Here is an 18,264-nt window from a genome sequence, read left to right as displayed (position 1 = left end):
AAAAAGGGCACACAGCTGCTCTTCTTAGATTGTAAACTCTTTGGGACAGGGAAAAGGTCTCTCTTTATGTTTGTACAGCACTTAACTCTGGAGGGTCCCTGGTGCTGAGTGGGGCCTCTTTCCTCTACTGTAATGCAAATATTACATTATACTTAATGCTAATTAATACATTACAGCAACCGTGTCTGACTGTGGAACCCCCAGTTTCAGCTCTGGTTTTGGAACCATGTAGACTATTAACAATGGGTCACGGTCTACTAATTAGTAATCAGATGTTGTCAGTAATCTAAGACACAGCAGCATTATCTCATTGGTTTGCAGCAGGGCTTGCTTTGAAGTAACAACAGTACTATGTGCTTATGGACAGGCAAAGACTTCACTGTATAGGAGGATTTGGCATTTTCCATCCTAGGGTTTCAAAGTCACTAATTACCTAAGCCGCACAATGCCCTCTGTACAGCCGAGAAGTAATTTATCACTGTACCATTGTACTGATGGGTATGGTAAAGCTCAGAGATAGTATGAGTTGCCAAAGGTCACATAGCAAATAAATGAATCCAGAAATCTTGTTTCCCAGTTCAGTGCTCTAAGGAGGAGCTGGGCCTATTTAGTTACCTAACACTTGCTGATTTCAATTAAATACCTTTGAGGAACTGGGCCATGTACCACATTGCCTTCCCTGACCATCCTGGCCTTATGACCCAGCCTTAATGGCAAACTTATACTTCAAAGTCGTGATTCCCATTTTAAAAAAACCTGCATTTTGCCAGAATAGGATTTTCCCAGACTGAGCACAACTGCACACCCTTTGCTAGAGGTCAGGATCTCCAGAAAATTACTACTCAGCTTGTAATCGAAAATCCCAACCCAGCTATTGAGATTCACACTCATGGCTTTGTGTTGCCAAAATGCAATAAAACTTTAATTGAATGTCTCCTTCAAGAAGGGACCTCCTTGAGTTAATGTCAGCTTCTCTGAATGACCCTTTACAGCCATAGTTTCTCTTTTTTATTGTAGCATGCCATAGCCAATTTGACAGAAAAAGGAGACTGCCCTAAGTGAAATGAACTGCATGATCTATTGATAGGAAGACTTTAACATTCATTAAAGGTGAGGAGTGCTGTAGCGTAATGCAACTGGTGAATGCTAAATTGCCAGAGATGGCAGATTTATGTTCTCTTTCCCCCAAGGTCACTTGTTCATCTTTGAGGTCTAGATGTACCTATTTGGGAAGAGGCTTATAGTTTGGGTGCAGACATAGATGAATTGGTAGGGAGCAGATTTCCAAGGTGGGCACCCTCATCTGAAAATCCAGCATTGGGATGCTCAGAAATAGGAATGTACACATGTAAGGGATAAATTATTCCATATGTAGGTTACAGTGCCTTTAAGAAAAAGAGAGGAAGATCTCAAAGGAAGGGCACTACTTTCTGAGAGTCAGAATTGGCCCATTATTGATATGTTAGTTTCAGCCAGGAGCTAACCAGGGATGATAATTCAAACAGGGAGAAGCAGTTCCAAAGCAGAGAGGATGCTGACTGCACAGCATGTACGGCCAAGGTGAGGAGACAGACACATATCCATCAAAGCCGATGGAGAAATCAGGTGTCAAAGTGGATAGAGATGGCTCTGAACCAAAAAAACTGGCTCTAAATACTCCCATCCTATGTATCGGACTTGCTACCTTTGTAACTCTGGACCCTATCTACTTGGTGGAAGTACTGAGTTCCCCTCCCTAAGAGGATAGTGAAAGCATCAAGCTGCCTTTGCCCCAATCAGCTGTGGATGATAGTGCAGTGAATCATTCATAGTCTCTCCTTTGCCTCTCTCTCTGGTTACATTTAACTTTTATTTGACAGATTCACTTAAAAACAGTATGGGAATATAAATGACATGTTCAATACAGATCAGCTCGTGGTTTTACAACAGCCAAGAGAACATAAGTATCACATCAAAAGTCCTCAGCACAGCCTGAGAACAGAAGCCTAATGCACACAGCATCCAAGAGCTACTGTTTGTCATGTATTCCACAGATCATTCTCCATCCCTGCTACATACCAAAGCTGCTTCCGTCATTCTGCTCCCCTAAGCGATACCCTCATTCCTGGGATTCTGCAATGGCCTCTAATAACAAGGCACTTATTAAATCTGGCTCTGGGACCACTTTTCAGGGGGAGGAAGCAGTTCAGTGCATAGTGCAGGGATTGTTATTCCTCTATTCCAACTTCTGCTGTGCCACTGACTGAGTAGAGACCTGACCCAAGGCCAAGATTCCCACTGACTCCAAATGGGATCAATCCCTGAGAGGCTTTAGGTATGTGACTTAATTCCACTAGCAGTTCACCCATATGTAAAGACACTGTAGCAACATTCACGTATGAATTACGATTTTTGGAAAGCACTTTCAGATCCTTCAATGGAAAGTCCTACTGGAGGGAAAATTACTATTTCCAGAATAACGACAAGACGGAACCCCACCAGCGGCGCTCCAAGAGCGAAAGCCTGTCCTATTACAGAACCTACTAGTTCCTTTGTCTCCTGCGTTGAAAGAATGTTTGCTGTTATCAGTCCCTCAGCCAAAAGAAAGTGAGCAGGAGCCATCCACTGAGTTCTGGCAACACACTGAAGCTCTGTTTGTGGCTGTTGCTTTCACCAGGAACCAGAATTTTCCAGCTGCCTGGAAGAGGAGCCAAGCTGATTTCTGATCTGGCACCAGCATGTTTTCTTAAAGTATGTGTGTCCTTGAAAGTGCCTTTATTTAGAGTCCCTAGGAGACCCAGATTACACTGCCTGCGCTGAGAGCAATGCTGTACTCATTATATGGGAAATTCTGCCAATAACTTCCTTTCCTTTCTTTGACGGGGGAGGCCGCAGCAAGTGTGATGGAACCTGATGACTGTTTGAGGCCTGACACCTATCATAGACAGCAAGAAAACTTGTGGGAAATCAGGCTAGCTTGGTGGAGAATTGAATTTCCACCAAAGACCTGGATGGGAGCAGGGTAAAGGGCTAGTGAGTTGCTTTGAAGCATTGGAGGCGCATGCTGGTGATCGGAGTCCAGGTTGATACAGCAGAAGTGATAGGCAAGTTAAACTCCCAGGCAGCTCTGCATCCACTCCCCTGGGATGTCTACAAGGGTCAAAGTTGGTGCAACATAAACACGAAGGAGCCTGAAGAAGGTATAAGTTAACGGGGGGTGGGGGAGGGGGAAGGTTACTTTAACTTTAACCGTCCACTGGCTCCTCGGTGGACGTTTCTGCAATTTGGACTCAGCTGAGTGTGTGAAAATAGCTGAAAGAGAGAGAGGGGATTTAAACTTGCAATGATTTCCTCCCAGACCGGACTCCTTAAATCAAGATTCCCCTACATAGGTAATATTCATTAACTCTTATTCAAGGTACAAACTCTTTAGCTTCCTCTTCTTCTGGGAGCCCAGGTGTCACTGCCAGCAGGCCTCCCCCACCAAGTTCAGGAATCCCAGAGCTTCCCCCCTGGGCCTGGGTAGTAATTCAGGCAGGCTTACCCTCCTTGTATTCAGGAGTATCACAGCACTTTTCCTAAAAAGAAAAGGAGTACTTGTGGCACCTTAGAGACTAACCAATTTATTTGAGCATGAGCTTTCGTGAGCTACAGCTCACTTCATCGGATGCATACTGTGGAAACTGCAGAGGACATTATATACACACAGAGACCATGAAACAATACCCCCACCCACCCCACTGTCCTGCTGGTAATCACTTATCTAAAGTGATCATCAAGTTGGGCCATTTCCAGCATAAATGCTGGTTTTCTCACCTTCCGCCCCGCCCCCACAAACTCACTCTCCTGCTGGTAATAATAGCCCCTCTGAAGTGACCACTCTCTTCACAGTCATTCTCTCCTTGGATCAGGAAGCCACAGCTACCACCGTCTCCTTCTTCCTTCTGGAGCCTATGAGTTTGTCTTTCTCCTAGTGTGTCTAGAAGCACCTCCCCAGGTGACCTCTGGTAGCCTTTTAATAGGGCCAGGTGCTCATTAATCAATTAAGCTGCCAAGCAGCCACCTAGGCAGTTAATTACTTAACAGGTATGCCGAGATGGGCTTGTTCTCTTGTATGAAGCCAGAGCACAGATAGACTGGGCCCTGACTCTCCTTTCAGGGGCCAGCCACCCCATGACAGCCTCTCAGAATTTGGTTACCTAGACTTTCACACAGCTCTAGCATGCCGCTTTGCTTGAAGCACTTTCAATAAGAGAACATTATCCCCAGATGTTTTTTCTCCCCTTTGCTATCAGCCAGGTGTTAGAACTGACAGCAGAAATTTCAGAGAAGTATTAGTGAGATGTGTGCGAGTTTCATTGCTTCATAGAGGGAATCCATTTTCCTTTCTAGTATCTATTTGCTCCACTCCCCCAGCCTTCAGCTTGCGCAATACAGTGAATATAATCCATGCCCAGCTGACCATAATTTATTCATAAAAGGCCTGAATCTGCAATGAGCTATTCATCTCCTGGGAAATGTTGAATGCTCTTAATTCCCATGGTCTTTAGTGGGAAACTGAAAACACTCAGCACCTAACACCATCATGCAGGATCAGACCCAAAGTGACTTAATGTAAAAAGGGATGTGTGTTGTTTTTGTTTTTACTATGTTGTAAAAGTAGATTTATTATGAAATCAGCCTATAATTACCCTCTTAATAATTCCCACTCTTCGGCACTCACTCAAAAGAGACTCATCTCTATTGTATCCGCTATAAAAAGAGCAGCCACGTTGACATACTTTATGACTTTATTAAAAGTGGGGATTTTATATTAATAATTCTAGGATCCACAGCCATATTTCCCCAGTGAAGGAAATGTGTGCATTGGTCTAGTTCCAAGGTAATTTGTAAACATAAAGTATTAAAAGGCTCAACAGTTCTAAAAATTTTAATTGGAAACTCCACAAATTGCTTTGCAACATCTTTATACTTCAGTATGGAGCTTTCAGATAACAAGGAGCTAATTAAGGGGTGAAGATTCCTTTTTTTTTTTTTTTTTAATGGTATCTGTCTCCATATGGGCTCTGAGTTCACTGCTTGTAGGTCATGCAAGTAATGGGAAAGAAAAATGATTTTTATTTTTTTTTAGCTTTTAATGTAATGATGATGCTAGGCATTAATCTTTGTGTTACCAAGAAACAGACCTCTGGGACAGGGACAGATGCCTGCATGAACTTTGTTGAAATCGAGCAACTGCTGCCCAACCTAAGGGTATGGACTCATTCTCCATATCCTAGTGTGAAACACATTCCTGAAAAGACGCATGCATTTCACTAGCCGTCATGCATTGAGCATGGACTTTGCAACTTGTGTGTCACATTATCAGCCTTGGCTTCCAAATACATATGCCAGCCTATGACTGAGTCCTCAAAAGTGGTCATGCTCCCCTATGCATACAAAACCAGCCATCTGTGCACACAGATAAGGAGTTTAGAATCAAATGAGCCTTAATCACAAAAGTTCACATCTGGATTTCAAAGTGCAGGGGTGTGCCAATACAGGATTTTGGTTCAGCCCACTATAAAGACAGAGGCTACTTGAAATGTGAACCAAGGCCCAGGTGTTCATCTAACAAACACCTCCAATTTTGGTGTTTGGTTCAAGCCAATCTCTTGCTTTGTGCCTACATCCTCTCTGGGGATGATGGGACGTGTGAGTCTGGCTGGATCACGCCTTCTAAGCACGAATGATGTGTGAGGCAAAGAGAATTAAACTGGAGAGAGGGAGAGGAAGATACGAGCTCAGAGGGTGAACAAAGTGAAAAGAGGCAAGGGAGTGAGTGAAAGGCAGGGAGGAAGACTCAAAGGGGGAAATGTACAAAAGGAATGGGGAAAAAGAAATCAAGGGAGAGAGGGAAAAATAAAAGGGGGAGGAGAAAGACTAGAAATAGAGAAAAGAGATACAGAATTGGTCAGGGAGATTTGGGCCGAAGGAAGGTGCAGCACAGAAAGCAGTAGGAGGAGATGAGATGTAAGGGAGAAGAGGATAAGAGTAGAGATGAAAGGAGTATTGCATGGAGAAATAGTCAGAGCTGATCTTCCCTGCTTGGTTTATGAGCTTTGGACCAGTCTTTTTTTAAAAAAAATTTGCTAGGCATGTTCTTCTCTTTCCTTCAGCTGCAGCTTTGAAGTAGACAAGGGCACGGTGCACTTAAAACCTATTGAAAGAGGGCTGCCAGTGAGAGCTTTCCCTGAGTGGGAGGAGGAGTGATAGATACTCCTGGTCCCTTGTATATCTGATCATTCTGAGCCCATAGAAGAGAGTGAGGTAACTTGGTACAGTGCAGTGGAAGCCAATGACTCTAGCAAAGGCGGGAAAGCACTGTGGCTTGGTGAAGCCCAAGAATGAAAGAGATCAGAGCCTTGCTGAGATTATTTCTCTTTCCTCTGTAGAATCATCTGATGATCATGTGAATGGCTCGCTCATCTTTCCATTAACTGGCACCCAGCTCATCCAGAACTACAGATGAACCAGCTGGATGGAGATCAGTTGGTCAAATGAATCAAATGACAATGGTAGGCTAAGTGCTGACTTGAAATATAGGCAAATTTAAGGCAGTTGAATTTATTGCTCAGCTATAAACCGTCACCTGGGACTAAATATTGCTGTCGTAAGTGAATGCAGAATCTAGGCTCTGGAGTCCACTTAGCACAATGCAGTCTCTGAAGCCGACACAAATATTTAGCAAAGTCCTTTGAAAGCAACACCTTCTAAAATATTAACTTCACACGCACACAGGGTCAAATTTTTCATTGCTGCAATTCATTGACTTCCTTGGGGAAATGCCAGCAGTGTGTTTGGCCCAGTGTACTTCATGCACCAAATAAGTCAATTGTGATAGAAATTTATCCTTCTGGGACGCATTTGCCTCAGAATGGCTCATCCACTTGAAAAATAATGCACACCAAAAATATATTACCATATGGTGTCCATTTATAGAATACGCACAACAGGCTAATCAGACAAAGGTGCCGTCAGTTTGACCATTTTTCTCACCTCATTAACTTTGGCACATGTTATGGGGAAAGCTGTTCGGTCTTTGTAATGTTCAAGGACACTAGGTTGGTTCAGTTTTGTATTAAATGAATTGGACTAGAAAAAGGAATTTAAATAAAGTGTCTATGCAGAGGCAATCCAGTGTATATTGTGTGGTGCTTGAGTAATGCTGGAGAAATATTCTATAATATTCCTATAGTAACAACTATAATTCAAATCTATAAAGGGAATGAGAGAGACAAAGAAAGATATGTCCTGATGCACATAAATAGTTGGGCAATTCATGTGTTCTTTATGCAGCGAGGGCCTGCTCCAAAGCCTGTTGAAATTGATAGGAGTCTTTCCATTGATTTCAGTGGGTTTTGGATCTGGCCCTAAATCTTTCAAAGAACAGCAGAGCTCTTCCTAAATGAGTCCCTGCTCATGGAATGCACTTGTTAAGTGAAAACAATGCAGGTGCTTTAAAGGCTCCCTGCTTAACAGATTTTTTTACTGCACATTGAAAATCAATACTGTTGCCAATTATATCATGGTTCTTTCTTCCCTTTTTTAGCTTCTATAAAGGAAAACCATTGCTATAAATCTATGAGACCCATAATGTAGCAATTCAGTGCATTAGAAATGTGCTGTGTGATATATAATCAAATCCCCAGAAAGCAGTCCCTGTTCCCGATATGAGCTTTCATTTCAGTAAGTCATCACCCAGGTGGGATTCCAAGATTTACACAACTGGCTCAGAAATCTAGTTGTGAAGAATCATTCTTTGGCCATGATGCCATCCATTTGTGAGAAAACAGTGTTCTAGTCATCCTTTATTTTCGCCCCTTCATCTTCTGCTGAAACATTGAGCAGGGATTATGCATTAGGGTCAAGAGGACGAATCCCATATGTTCAATTTGCTGTGATTGCATCTCTCATTATGTTCAATTTCCCATGACTGATGAGCCCTTGCTACTTCTGAAGTGGTCAGTACTTACTAACATTGAAATCCCTTTATGGAATGCTCTGCTAGAAGCCTTATTTAGGTGAAAGCAACATATTTGCACTCATCAGACTTAGCTGAGAAGCCTGATTGCTGGTGCTACAAGACATGTTTATCCGCTTCTCTCTCTTTTTGAAAGAATATAAGCTTAGTTTATGATAATGAAAGGAAGCACTCTTATAGCCTGTGTAAGGGCAGGCTGGGGATTGAATTCAAGGGGGCTCCTCACATGTATACGAAATGCAAGACTGGTTCTTTAATTGTTACAAGAACACTCTCCCAGCCTGCCCTATATGGATTCAATAAAGGGATATCAGACTCCGGTGTTGGATCAAATGCAATTTGTCCCTCTCCTGCACTAATCTCCAGTACATTGCAATAAGCCTTAATATTATTGCTGATGGTCAGAGGCAACTGGGACGTGGCCTTGGGGAGAAAATGGCGATGGGGCACCTGTGTTTCACCTGGTGTGTTGGATCTGCTGAGCAGTGATCAGTCGGCAGACGGCAGGATAGTGAATCTGGTAATGGTGATGGGTGATCAACAGGGGAAATGTCCTTGGTAGTCAGGGAGGAGTAGGTCAGGGAGGCAGGGTGTCCAAGGATCATGGTTTTACAGGTAGCTAGGGGGTGCATATTGGTGTTAGGGCACACAGAGCATTAGCAGATTCATCTGTCGGACACTCTGGGATTATTTGAAGGCAAGAGTTGGTATGCCGTGACATTCCTCAGCTCCATGAGCTCTTCACGATGGTCAAAGGCAAGACAAGACAGTCTTACGCTGAATTAAACCTAGTGTCTCTGACACCGGGTTGAGGATGATCAGAGGCAATGGTGAGCCGTTAACGAACATTGGGGTCTGTGTCTTTCAAGTGGAACTTTCAAGCAGTTTCATCATCCTAAAATTTTCACAAAATATTACCAGGCTATGAAAACACCCTCATTTCAGTCTTCAAGTCCAAGGCTCAGTGTCTTCACCTCTGACGAATATGGTGTAGAGAGGCCACGTGTCAAATGCTGTTCTGAAATCCAAAGGGTTTAGTCAGGATGCAGAACAGGAAAGGCTTGGCACTGCTAGGAGCAAAAAAGGCGTCTTTTTGCTGGCAGTGAATCAATACAGCATCAATGCTTTGCTTCCGTTTGTAGTAGAGACTGTTTATATGAATGAAGTGAGGAATTTAACTCCTTAAAGCAGAAGATACTCAGCCTGCTTTTCACTGCCCAAATCCCAGGGGCTGAGTGAAAGGCAGGTACACACCAGGCAGAGTTCACGGGCAGTGTTGCATACACCATAATCTAAACGTATGCATAAGTCCTGCAACTGAGAGAGCATCTGCCTGATTCTCTGAATGATGCACACTGCAAAGCAGACTACCCTTTGAAATTCCTGATGCTGCTGCCTGGTGCCAGCTGTTGTACACAGGAGGCCATTTTCCCCCTTTTAGTTACCCCAACACAAGATGGTTGCACAAAGCTATAACTGAGAACAGAATTTGTCTCTCTAATTTACTACTGTTCCATCCCCTACATACACAGAGCCAGTACACAATAAACAAAACAGGGAAGTCTCCTAATAGTTTTATTGTTCCTTAGATAACTGTGGATAGTACAAAGTTTTCCTCTTTAAAAAAATTAATTTCCTTCACAAGCCCATCCTCCTAAGACTTCTTATGGGAATCTGATGCCACAGAATATCCACAGAAGCTATTTCCATCAATCATAATGCTGTGTAGATATTATAATAGTAAGAGAATATTTTTAAAATTAGCAACATGAAATTGGTTACCTGTGTATTAGGGGTGAACACTGATTCATTGTCATTTTTTTAGAAACGAAACCATCATTTATTAACCCAAACTACATCATTGCATTTACAACATTCATTGCATAAACTAGACATACAAAGTTTTGCCACCTCTGGTAAATAACAGACATACATGATACAGTATATTTGCTGAATACATAAGTTCAAACAATATGGATACAACAACTTGTTCATAATACATACTTAAACCATCGTGGTTAATAGTTACTAAGACACAGATCCATGAGCTACTTTGGGTCTCAGCACAGTTAATCTAAGAGACAAAAACACAGTTGAGAGACAGTAGCTGCAATGGAATGCAAGTAAAACTAACCAGTGTTAGTCTTAACCAAACACTCCCTGGAGGGGGTCAGCTTTTCCACTTAAAATACAAATCACACATCCATCATAGCTGACCTTGATGTAGGAAAATGTCCATGCAACTCACATGACAGAGAGAGACTCCCCAGTGATAATTTCCAACAGTCATTGCCTTACTTCTTTAGCATGTACTGGAGATTTGCTATTGGAACCAAAAGCAAAACAAAAACTTCAGTGTTTCTTTAAGTGCAGTTCCAGCTGCAAGTATATGATTATTCTTAAGTCTATACAACACAGGCTTGGACTTCTAGAAATGTAGACGTAATGCTGATGTCAGGTGTATGCTGTATAATCCTCTGTGCAGTTGTTCTTTATTTTGGCAGCTGTTTTTTAATAAGTGCGTTTCCTTGATATTAGTAATTTTTTTTAAATTAGTTTCTAGACAAAAGTGGACTACAATTCATCAGACCTGATGACGTGGAAGAGGGTGACGTTGTAAAGTATCTGATGCCCGTTGTTCCAAGCGTAGAGGGCTCGGTCCTTAGGGTTGTAGTCTAACATGGAAATGTGTGAATATTTGTTTTGGAATGGGATGTCAATGTACTCGTAAGTGGAGGCATTGGTCTGGTAAGCATAGTGCACCTTGGTTCCTCCGGAGTACCCGTTGGTGACGTAGAGCGTGCCGCAGATGATAAAGGCCTCACCAGCGCTGCGTTTCGGATAGCTGGTGTTCCAGGTCTGCAGGCTCTGCAGGGTGTTGGGGTCCAGCTTGCTAATAACAATGTTCCCCGCGTTTTGATTGGTAGCATAAACAGCCCACAAGCCATTTTCATCCACCATGAGGTCAATGTCAGAATGGCCACCCCAGGCATAGTGGTACATGTTGTTGTAACCAGCATAATCCAGGCTGCGAGTCTTGAGGATGCTCTCCGTTTTCAAATCAAACCTGATGATTATGTGGCTTTGGTATTTGTTAAAATAGATCGAGCCATTGTAGACCACTTGGCCGGTGCCAGACCAGGGGTGAGGGAGACGGTGAGAGGTGAAATTGTCTGTATTCATGAAATCCGACATGCTTTTGTACTCTCGGACAAAGCGGTTGTTGTGGTAGCTATCCATGTACCAGACCTAGGCAAACAATGGAAACATTTCATGTTAGAAGGCAGCAGACAGAGAACCACCATAACAAATGAGCAATATATAGAGAGATTTTCCACCCCCTCTTCTAGAAGATATGTAGCGCGACACCATCATAAGTTACCTTAGAAATTAAACGAGATGTTAGAAGGGAACATTCTGAAGACTAAACTAAGGAAGCCTCACTTTGAGGAGAAAAGCCTGTCTCTCTTTTCCCACTGTGTCTCATTATACCCACAAGGAATGGACAGACTCTTTCTGGCCTCACTGGTTCTAGAAGTGTTGCCCTCCAGCTCATCACCAGAACACACATTCCAAGACCCTGATTATTCAGAGAATGACACGGAGTCCTGCAGTTATTAACAGTAGGTTTTCTCATGGACAGACACCAAGGGTCACAAGAAATCCAGAGCAAATTGCTAGGAAGAGAGGCTGTAATTGACAACCTGCTTGAAAATGATGTATTTGGAGGATGCTACCAATGATCAAAAAAATAGGTCCACAATCTAAAAAAACAACTGATTGAATTAACTAGCACACAAAAGCTTTCCAAGACGGGGAAGCTAACATCTTTCCAGCAGCTCTGTAGTTTAAGCTGTTGCCTTGAAGTACCAGGTAGTTGTCTTTGTCCTTTGAAAGGGCAATAACATCTCAGTCTGCTGGGATAAAAACAATATATTGTTGATGCCTCTTTTTTGCTTCCTGTAGGCCTCATCAGGGCAGCATTTATTAAATTATATCATCTGATGCGTGGAACTCCATTAATTTGGCATACACAAGAATATGAATGCAATTGCTCAGTGTCACAGAAATTCATTGGAAAGTCCTTATCCGTTTAAAAATCATGCTCTCCTGCATCAAAAGCTCAAAGCGAGGCTGTTACAACACAATAGATAAAGACATCAAAATCTCACTATTGTTAGATCATTAGTTGATGGTGGAGATATTTTAGATTATTACTTAAATGCCAGTTCACTAGGGACACGGTCTAGACTCCTTACAACATGTGTTAGTCATTTGCAACCAAGACTGAAGCAAATTATCAAGCAATACAGTGAGCGTGGAGAAAAAAAAATCTGTCCTACTGACGACATTTTGTATGCAGCTGCCTAACAGAAAGACAGCTGTTTTCTAGATCAGAAATTGTCTGAGCTGGAGGAGAGATAATATATGAAATAGGAGTAGAAATGACTTTTAGGAGGTGTATTTGTACGTCTTAAACAAATACAACTTTTGTCTGTATGGTCCTTGCAAAACCTCCATCAAGTTCTGTGCAGGAAGATTGAGCAGTTAGGTATCAATGGGAAAATTCATGTTAACTGCAGATATGCATAAGAACATAAGAACAACCATCCTCGGTCAGACCAAAGATCCATCTAGCCCAGTATCCTATCTTCCGACAGTGGCCAGTGCCAGGTGCCCCAGAGGGAATGAACAGAACAGGTCATCACCAAGTGATCCATCCCCTGTCGCTCATTCCCAGCTTCTGGCAAACAGAGGCTAGTGACACCATCCCTGCCCATCCTGGCTAATAACTGTTGATGGACCTGTCCTCCATGAATTTATCTAGTTCTTTTTTGAAGAACTTGTCAAGAAGACAGTGTTAAAACCCATATCTGGATTAGAGTAGGGTTTGGGATTCAGATTTTAGTTTGAGATTCTGGCCCCAATGAAGTCAACAACAGAACTTTTAGGGTGAGGATTTTACTCCAGGAATTCAGACTTAAATTGAAGAGTACTGACTGATTTCATGAGATTTTGACTCAGTCTAAATTGATTCTGAATCTGCTCTGGAATCAGAACTGTAAGGGATGGAATCAAACCCAGAGATTTTAATCTAATCTGCTTCACCATCTGAAATTTTGAAAGGGTTTGGATTGAACCCCCTGCTTCGAGCCCATCTCTAGTTTGATTAGCTATCCTCAAAAAATGTCCCGTGAAGTATTTGTCAATTTCACACAGCCCTTGTTTTGATCAAAGATGTAAAAGATAATTATGCTGCTTCCAGAAGAAGCTGCACTGATTTGTGTAACCAAACATACAGTAGATGTAACTGTAAATGCATAAAACATCCACTGATCAGAATCCCACCATGCCACCATTGCCAGGGTCCTATGAAGTCATCTGCTCTCATATGGATATAAACATCCACACATTGTGTTTGGCTGTTTATCTTAGAATGGCAAATTAACTTGAGAGCTCTGCAAAACATCTGCACTGAATTTCAAACACAGCCCAGGTTTGAAACATTCTGCAAACATGGATGAAGGATGTATGCACAACTGCAGTGTTCCATGCCCCTCCTTTGATGGGCCTGAGATGGGTGTCAGAAGGTCCCAGATGGAACAAGACACTGAGCCCGTCAGCAGGATGGTAGAGACAGGACATCTTGGGAGAAGGGATATGGAATTTCCCCCTTCAAAGGTGGAGTTTATTGAATTAGGGGTTCCAATTTTGGGGTTAAAGAACATCTTACCTTAAACTGAATTTATCCAGGAAATGGCAATGTTATAAAAAAATGAAAACTGAGCCATCTTATTGCTCTGCAGCTCCTGTTTCATTATTTAGCATTAAAAAGTAATACATGCCAAACTCTGTGGATATTTTTAAAACCATAAAAGCAGAAAACCTTGCTATAATGCTAACATTTTAGGGTGGCTGAATCTGCTGAGATTCCTTGCTTCAGAAAACAAGAGATTGATAGCATTGTCTCGAGCCAGGCGTAGTGCAATCTGGCTTTGAGTTAGCTTCTTCCACACACAGCTCTGCCAGCACACATCAATCCCAGACTTCAACGGCCGCCTGCCATTTCATTGCCGGACTTCTCCGGAGAGACTCACAATCCTGCCCAATTGTTTTCAGGGATATTATGACATGAACAAATGAGTCATTTAGGGACCTGAACAGAAGAACACCCACCAAACGTATTGAGCATTGTGATGTAACCCACCATTGACTTCAAACTCTGCCACTTAACCCATGAAATTCATAGATGTGTATGTTTTAAATAAAATCTACTGTAAATAATACACGTACTTCTAAACTTGGGCTAAGTCCTTAGAAAACCTTGTTGCTCCCTTCCTACCTACACTAAAAAATATTGTCTACTGGAGAAAAGAAATTATGTGTGACAGCTATTAAAGAGAGGCCTCCTAAGTGCTAAGATAATGCAAATAATTAATAATAATGACAGACAAATAGCTTTCTGAAGATGCTAGGAACCACGGAAGGCCCTTATAATGCAATCAGCCAATTAGAGTTTGTTTTGAAAATGTAATGGGCCGGATTCTCCTCTTGCACCAGTGTAAATCTGGAGTAGCTGCACTAACATCAGTGGACTGAGTAAATACTCCAAAACGTAGCCCCAGCAGAATAATCCTGTGTCTTATCGAGAGTGAAATGAGAAGTGATAAGGGTACAGGGTTCTGGTTCTGCTCCATAATTACATTTTTAATGATGATGAGCATAAAATTTGGTTTAGTTATTGTCAGAAGTCATATCAGATGGATCCTGTGCAGCCAATCCTCTTGCTAAACAGCTGACCATAAGACCTTAAATTAGCAAGCCAGCCAGACAACTTCATTGATTATGTACTTTAAAAATCCCTGTAAGCTTATGGATAAGCAAGGCCCAGACTGACGGCAGAATACAATAGGTCTGCTCTGAGATCCAAACAGCACACAGCAGAAGAATAATGAGCAACGAGATACTGTCGCTCTGTTGCACCAACCTCCATCAGATAAAGTGATTAAATCTGCATCAGTTAGAAGGTACAACAGCAATAAACTTGTAATGAAAGTTTGTCACCAGATCATGGTGTCCCAGCCTTGAAAATAAGCATTTTAGCTTCAGCTTGACATTTATCATTATATGGCAACAGAGGCTTGTTCCTTTTGACATAATCTCTCATCATTTCTTAAGGTTTGTACCACTGATGCCTGTAACAGGGATGCCTGGGACTAAAATAAAACCCCTTTCATCGGGATTTTGGATCTTGCAGTTGACTCAGAGTCTCTTGGGCAAGGCAACTAAGGGGCAGGCAAGGAACTGGAATTTCATAGATGCATAGAGTTTAAGGCCAGAAGGGACCATTAGGTCATCTAGTCTGACTTCCTATATATCACAGGCCAGTACATTTCTCCCAGTTACCCCTGTATTGAACTCAATAACTTGTTTGTTCATTAAAGCATCTCTTCCAGAAAGGCATCCCATCTTGATCTGAAAACACCAAGAGATGCAGAATCCACCACTCCCCTTGGTTAATCACCCTCAGTGTTAAAAAACCTCTGCCTTATTTCCAATCTGAATTTGTCTGGCTTCAGCTTTCAGACAATGGTTCTTGTTATGCCTCACTCTGCTACAGTAAAGAGCCCTTTAGTACCCAATATTGTCTCTCTGTGAAGATATTTATACACTATAATCAAGTCGCCCCTTCTTTTTAATAAACTAAACAGATTAAGTTGGAGAGAGGAAGGGACAGACTGTCTCTCCCTCTGCATAGTGCCCTTGGTTTAATGCACATGTTCAGAGCTAAGAAGCTTCTCCTAACTGAAATTGACTTTGGAATCATCAGTAGGTATCTTCTTTCTAGTAGACTTCTTCCCAGTCTCAGCCAGAGAACCCAAACAAAGAGCGAGCTATTAAATTAATTTGCCCTCCCACCCTGCCTTAACTGTGCGGCTGCCCCGCCTCTCTGACTAAGGCTGCATTAACCAATAGTGAATTTCCATTTAGCCAAGCTTTTTTCTTTGTTTGTTTTGCATCCTACAATGTCCTCAGCAAATGCCTTCAGATATTTTCCATTCCATCACTCATTGGAAACCTAGATTGATTTTCAGCTAGTTATTCGCTTCGTACCTCTTTGTGAGCAGAGCTGCACAGTCTGAACTGAAAAGACCAAAACAGAACAAAACAAAAACCTCCCCTGATGCAGCAAATTAATTCTACACAGCAATGAAGGTGGAGGAAGAAGGAGGAGGGAAGATGTAGCTTGGTCAGATGACTTTATCTGAGAGATGAGCAGCAGTGTTATAGAAATTAATGGGACTTTGATGGTCCCTTCCTGTTGGCTAATAACTATGGGCCTGATTCTATATGGACCTGCAACTTGAGCCATCATCTACACTTGTGTGAATTTTGTCAAAGCATGACAAATAAATCTAGACTTGAATGACAAGCCAATTATTGGAGTCTCCCTCTCATCTGCTTTGTAGAGGACACATATCTGTTCATTATGCTTTAGAAAATATGGAAGCCTCAGACAGGGAGGCCTTTAAAAAAAAATCTAAGGGAACATTAATTTTATAGAGAGCGGGCTGTTGCCATGAGGGGGCTAAACAGAAATGTGTACTCATCAGAGCAATAAACAGCAAATGGATTTTAACTCAAAGCTGATCATGAGAAGCTCCTAGAGCACACTTTGCACTTGTAACATGCTTGGAATTTGCATCCAGGTATCCAGCCAGAAATAAGGCCACTGTTTTACTGAGCCCCCTAGGAAGGTGCTTTATAAGTTAATAAAAATAATTACAGATGTTGAGTAGCCTGCCTAGAATCAGGGCCGGCTCTACCGGTTTTGCCACCCCAAGCAGTGAAAAAACCTGTCTCCACCAAATTGCCGCCGTGGATGGAAGGAGGGAGAGAAGCTGCCGCCAAATTGCCGCCGTGGCCAGCAGAATGGAGAAGCTGCAGCCGAATTGCCGCCACCGCAGAAACTCTGCCGCCCCTTTCTGGCTGCTGCTCTAAGCGCCTGCTTGGAACGCTGGTGCCTGGAGCCGGCCCTGCCTAGAATGAGTTTGATGGGTCTCAGTCCAGTTCCTAGTGCACTCATGTCCTCTCCATTAAGAACACAATGGTAATCGGCCCTAACAGGCAAGCTTGGTTGGCATTCTCAGTCAACAGATTGAGGATGGACTGACCCCTATGGAAATGGTACTATCCTCTCCTCCAAGGGGCACCGCCTGCATGCCAGAGTTGAGACAGACTGTGGTGGAGGGGGGGGAAATGTGACCCATCGTTACCAATGGATAAAGAGAGAACTCCAGTGGCTGCGAGTCTGGAACTTTTCCGTGAGCAGTAAAATTAACATAAAAAATAATGTAAGGAATAAAATAAATAAGTAAATCTCCCTCTCTCAAAAAACAACAACAACAACAAACCCAAAAAACCAACCAAGAGGCAAAGCTTCAAGAAGTTACAATGTGCGTGGGTTGTAATGACTTGTGGTCAATCCCTCCAACTCCCCTGCCTTTGGGCCAATCGAAGAAGAGGCAGCCTTTAGAGAGTCCATTCCAGGTTTGACACGCAGCCCAGCACCTGCTGAGCAGGACCTTATGAGTTTAATAAGTGCTGCGTGGATATGCATGCAGTGCAGACAGGGTCAATAAAGCTCAGATGCATCTAGTCTTTCCACTGTCTTCAGTGGGCACTGGACTGGACATGTGATGGTGGACCTCTATTCAGAGTCCCAGTGCTTTGATGCAAAGAGCTCGGAGTAACGCGGGACATGCTGCGTGTGGGACGGGGAGACGGGAATACTGGACTCTTACCTTGTTTTCACCTTCTGGAGCTAAAGGGTCTGTCATCCACGATCCAAACCTCGATCCAGAGGTTTTTATTGTGACTGGGTCACTGATTCCAGTCAGCTTCCCACAAGCTGTAAAAGAGCGGAAAGTCAGTGAGCAACGATTAGGCTTCAGCGTGTGTGGCAGACCTGAGACATTCAGAACTTAGCAGCTCTGAGGAGTGACACGGGCATTAAGACTCGCCCGTGTTGCTGGGACATTGCCTCTCTCCAGTTGCGAGGGAGCTAGTTTAATTAAGGACAATTAGATTGCGAACAGCTGTTGGATGCTTTTGTTTGTTTCATTCCACTCAATAACAATTGTCCTTACCGCAGTGCCCCTAAGAAAATGAACTTTCCTGAAAACAGACGTGCTGCGAATGTTGCAGACTAGCAAATGAGGAGAAGAGTTAGCTGGCATCAGGCTGAGAAATTAGCCTGA

At 42.7% G+C, this 18,264-nt stretch overlaps 1 protein-coding gene across 3 annotated transcripts in view; it reads right to left on the bottom strand.

The window, feature by feature from the left end:
• Positions 1-10,576: 10,576 nt before the first annotated feature.
• Positions 10,577-18,264, bottom strand: part of OLFM1 (olfactomedin 1) — a 48,054-nt gene continuing 40,366 nt past the window's right edge. For all 3 annotated transcript variants that reach the window (XM_077835912.1, XM_077835909.1, XM_077835910.1), the window contains exons 5-6: positions 17,809-17,915; positions 10,577-11,251 (exon numbers count right to left, since the gene is read on the bottom strand). In XM_077835912.1, coding sequence (XP_077692038.1) covers positions 10,577-11,251; positions 17,809-17,915 — 782 coding nt within the window. The remainder of the gene's footprint in view (positions 11,252-17,808; positions 17,916-18,264) is intronic.

Source organism: Eretmochelys imbricata, chromosome 16 (assembly GCF_965152235.1).
Source record: "Eretmochelys imbricata isolate rEreImb1 chromosome 16, rEreImb1.hap1, whole genome shotgun sequence".
Taxonomy (NCBI): Eukaryota; Metazoa; Chordata; order Testudines; family Cheloniidae; genus Eretmochelys; species Eretmochelys imbricata.
This window is presented reverse-complemented; position numbering and strand designations above follow the sequence as displayed.